Genomic DNA, 4,555 nt, shown 5'->3' with positions numbered 1-4,555 from the left:
GTGTTGCAGCTGAAGGGCACGCAGGGCTTGTGTGCTGCAGGGTCAGCAGTGCAGGGCCCGAGGGCTCCCTTCTCTTGGGGCCGGCTGCAGGCTGTGCAGCCGGGGGTGCAGGCAGGGGTGCCCAGGGCTGTGGTGCAGAGCAGGGTCCCTGCTGTGCCCCAGGGGCTGTGTGCCGGGGCAGGGCCTCTGCCGCCTGCCAGGCTCTGCACTCATCCTGCCCGGGGAGCTGCCCGGGGGCTGCGGGGAGAAGCTGCGGGTGGAAGGAGCCCCCCCGGCACGGCAGGGCAGGGCAGGGCAGGGCAGGGCAGGGCAGGGCAGGGTCCTGCTGCTGCCCAGAGCCTGCTGCTGGCTGCTCACAGCCCCACACCTCCCCAGGGCACTGCACAGCAGAACTGCAAGGCAAGACCTACCAGAAGGCAGTGCACCTTCTACAATCTCTGCTTCCATTTTCCTGCCTGTGTTGTGAGTCAGAGGGATGGTAATGGAGCTGTAGTATCTGTATTAGAAACTAAGGCTCCTTGAGCATTGCTGTAGATATGAGGCACCTCGCACACCTCAATGTACAGACAGTACCAACATTACCTTTGTTGTTTCTTGAGGAATTATTTGACCTTCTCCGCATGACCTGCAAACGGGGAGATGTCCCTGGCTAGCAGACTTCTCAGATCACTCCGGGTTCCCTTCTACCTGTTGCTGCAGACCAGGACTGACTGCCGCAGAGCCCACAGCAGAGCCCCCTGCTTGTTGTGGCACCCTCAGAGCACCAACCAGGCATAAGACAAGGAACAGCAGAAAGATCTTCCTGAACTGAATGAGGCAGTGTTTTGCTTTGTGGGGTGTTTGTTGAGATATGTAGTGGATTTTAGTCAAAGAAGTCCTTAAATTTTGCACTGTCATTTCTTCCTTTTGTCAGGCTCCCTTGCCCAGAGGCAGGAAATGTGTAATGGCAGCTCCATCACAGAGTTCCTCTTCCTGGCATTTGCAGGCACGCGAGAGCTGCAGCTCTTACAGTTCTGGCTCTTCCTGGGCATCTACCTGGCTGCCCTCCTGGGTAATGGCCTCATCATCACAGCCGTAGCCTGCGACCACCGCCTCCACACCCCCATGTACTTTTTCCTCCTCAACCTTGCGCTCCTCGACCTGGGTGGCATCTCCACCTCTGTTCCCAAAGCCATGGCCAATGACCTCTGGAACATGAGGACCATTTCCTATGCAGGATGTGCTGCACAGGTCTTTCTGCTACTCTTTTTCTTTCTAGCAGAGTTTTCTCTTCTCACCATCATGGCCTATGACCGCTACGTTGCCATCTGCCAGCCCCTGCACTATGGGACCCTCCTGGGCAGCAGAGCCTGTGCCACCATGGCAGCAGCTGCCTGGGGCAGTGGCTTTCTCAACGCTTTGCTGCACACTGCCAATACATTTTCAATACCTCTCGACCGAAGCAATGCCCAGGATCTCTTCTGTGAAATCCCCCAGATCCTCAAGCTCTCCTGCTCAGACTCCTACGTAAGGGAAGCTGGGATGATTGTGCTTACTGCTTTTCTAATGCTGGGGTGTTTTGTTTTCATTGCTCTGTCCTATGTGCAGATCTTCAGAGCTGTGTTGAGGATCCCCTCGCTGCAAGGACGGCACAAAGCCTTTTCTACGTGCCTCCCTCACCTGGTCATTGTCTCACTGTTTGTCGGCACAGTCATGTTTGCTCACCTGAAGCCCCCCTCAATCTCTTCCCCTTCTCTGGACCTGGCGCTGGCAGTTCTGTACTCAGTGGTGCCTCCAGCAGTGAACCCCCTCATCTACAGCATGAGGAACCAGGAGCGGGGGATGGCAGTGTGCAGGGGCTTCCCTTCAGGAGCGCCCCCCTCTGTAGGACGAAGGCAGCCCCTAGGGAGCACGAGCGACCAGGAGTGCTGCGAACAGAGCAGGCAAACAGGGCGTGGGGCATCGGTCAGGGTACGGCACGGCAGTCTGCGTGGCAGTTCATGCAGGCAGGGTGCTGCAGCGAGCTCCCGTGACAGACCAGTCCTGGCAAACGGTCAGCAGAAGGCCACCTCCACACTTGCCAAAAAGGAGGTGGGGACCCAAACTGAGCTTCCAAAAAAGTACGCAGCTGTCCAGGTGTCAGGCTGCAGGGAATGCCAAAGCTTCACACCACCGTTGGGCAGCTGCAGAGACAGCAGTTGCGTGAGACGTGAGCAGGTGGAAGACCTGCTCTGCATGGTAGCTGAGCTATGAAAAGAGGTTGAAAAACTTATGAACATCTAGGATTCAGAGAGGGAGATAGACTGTTGATGCCTAACTCTGGCCTCTGCGGAACAAGAACAGGCACCAGGAATTCCCCAACACAAAGAGAATGCAGTATCCATCCCTCAGCAGACACAAGGCAGAAGCTACAAGGATATGAATGAGTGGAAACAAGTCCAGGCTCGAGGTGGCAGGCAAAATCCTGCCACAAAAGGTAGACCTGAGCAACAAGTATAAGGCCCTGGAGGCTGAAAGGCAGTCGATGGATGGAGAAGGTGACGATCCCTCTTCCACCAGAGATATTGCTAGGGTTGGAAAGGCCAACCCCCTGTATAGTGACCACAGGCAGGAGGAAGAAAAGGCAGGTTTTAGTTGGGGGTGATTCCACAATCGGGGGAACAGAGGGTCCAATACAGAGAGGGGACCCTCCTCTAAGGGAAGTCTGCTGCCTTCCTGGGGCCCAGGTTAAGGACATCACAAGGAGACTTCCCAGCTTGGTTCAACCCTCAGACTATTACCGATTGTGGAATCTATTACCGATTATATCTAATTTAAAAGTACCCTCCTTCAGGTTTAAAACACTACCCCTTGTCTCATTATGATAGTCCCTGAGAAAAGGTCCCTCCCCAGCTTTTCCGTAGGCCCCCTTTAGGTACTGAAAGGCTGCTTTATGGTCTCTCCAGGCTGAAAAGAAACAGCTTTCATTGAAAAGGTGCCCCAGTCATCATCTTTTTGGCCTCTTCTAGACTCGTTCTAATACTTCCACTTAGCCTTGCTGAACCTCATGAGTTTTGCACAAGCCCCCCTCTCAAGCCTGTCCAGGTCCCTGTGGATGGTATCCCTTCCCTGCCACATGTCAGCTGCACCACCCAGCTTGGTGTCATCAACAAACTCACTGAGACTGCACTCAATCACACTGTCCATGTCCCCGACAGATGTTGTACCACCAATGCTGTAAGCACATTGTAGAAGACCACCACATTTGTCAGGCACGATCTGCCTTAGTGAAGCCGTGTTGGCTGTCACCACCAGCCCAGAAAGGCAGGGTAGCGTGACATAGCAGAGAAGGGCATTCACAATGAACCTGTGCAAGAAGGGTGGCAGAAATCTCACAGGAACGCTGGGGGTTGTTTCTAGAGACCCATCCAGAGTAATGTCAGGGCTCTGTGAGGTGCCCACATCTGAGCCGGCTTCGTGCACTGCTCATACACACAGGGCTGCTCAGAGACGCGAGTCCCTGCCTTGCACACACACTGACAGTGCACTGCAGCACTTGCAGGGTCCCTCCGGCTCCTGCAGTTGGTAACTGCTCCTGCAGTTGGTACCACTGCTGTTGGTAATAGAAGATGAAATAATACAATATTGCTTAATGTGTTACATTTGCGATGTACTGTTCCGGGGCTGCGCTTGGAAGATACAAAATATATGTGCAAGGATAGCATGAGAGAATGCACCGAGTCATGATGAGGAGTAAGGAGGACTAAAAGAATGCCAAAATTGCAAGACATCTAGATAACTGAGGCCTCTCGGACCCCGAGAACTGGATCGAACCAACCTTGTGGTTTGGACTGAGACCAAGGGCTCAGAGAGCATGCGTAAGAAGAAAAGGTTGAAAAGTTCAACTCTGATGAAGACATCTTACTTCATCCCGACGACCACCCGGACGACCACCAGAGAGTGATACGCAAGCGTAGAAGGACTGAGAAGATAATTAGCATACGAAGCGGGGCTAGGCGGAGCTAGGAAATGAATATGCATAGATGTGTTGTGAAACTTAATGCATATGTAATATTTTAGGAGATAAAAGAGAACTGAGTGAACAAATCGGACAAAGTTAGATTTGGGCAGGCATGCCCCTAACTTCTGGTGCCTAATAAAGCTCCTTCATATAATCACTTTGTGGATTATGTGTTTTCATGTACGCTAACACTGCCAGAGGCTGGGAGGCACCTCAGCCCTGTGGTGGGTGCATCGCCATGCTCTGCCCTCTTCTGGGATGCCCCAAGGCATGAGGACTGGGCACATGGACCTTGGAGTTTCAAGGAAGCACATCGCAGAGCTGCATTCAGGTCTTGCACTTTGAACTAGACGGTCTCTGAAGGCGCCTTCCAGCTGAACTATTCTGTGTTATTCAGGCAGAAGCCCCGTGGCTGTTATGCTACAATGAAGGGACCTGAAGACGCTGTCTGCCCCACTGACCTTCATGACACCCCTAGGGATATCTGATGGCCTTTGTGCTCACTCATTTCCCTCTCTCCACATACATACGAATTGCCTGCTGGCAGCAGTAGCAGCAAAGGATTTCTGTTCCCGT

The 4,555-nt window shown here is 53.3% G+C and overlaps 1 protein-coding gene across 1 annotated transcript; it reads left to right on the top strand.

The window, feature by feature from the left end:
• The first annotated feature begins 936 nt into the window (after positions 1 to 936).
• Positions 937 to 1,885, top strand: LOC126913725 (olfactory receptor 14J1-like). The gene is made up of 3 exons (XM_050716822.1): positions 937 to 1,074; positions 1,315 to 1,776; positions 1,868 to 1,885. The coding sequence occupies exons 1-3, from the start codon at positions 937 to 939 to the stop codon at positions 1,883 to 1,885; spliced, it is 618 nt and encodes a 205-aa protein (XP_050572779.1).
• The last annotated feature ends 2,670 nt before the right edge of the window (positions 1,886 to 4,555 follow it).

The sequence above is a fragment of the Cygnus atratus genome, unplaced genomic scaffold (assembly GCF_013377495.2).
Source record: "Cygnus atratus isolate AKBS03 ecotype Queensland, Australia unplaced genomic scaffold, CAtr_DNAZoo_HiC_assembly HiC_scaffold_42, whole genome shotgun sequence".
NCBI classification, from domain to species: domain Eukaryota; kingdom Metazoa; phylum Chordata; class Aves; order Anseriformes; family Anatidae; genus Cygnus; species Cygnus atratus.
Note: the sequence above shows the minus strand (reverse complement) of the source record. Positions and strands in the feature narration are given on the sequence as shown.

Bases quoted from the DNA above. Each gene is read 5' to 3' on its own strand.
- LOC126913725 (XM_050716822.1), top strand. From the start codon at position 937: ATGTGTAATGGCAGCTCCATCACAGAGTTCCTCTTCCTGGCATTTGCA. The intron at 1,075-1,314 runs GTAGCCTGCGAC...GCCATCTGCCAG, and splicing joins ATGGCCTCATCATCACAGCC to CCCCTGCACTATGGGACCCT.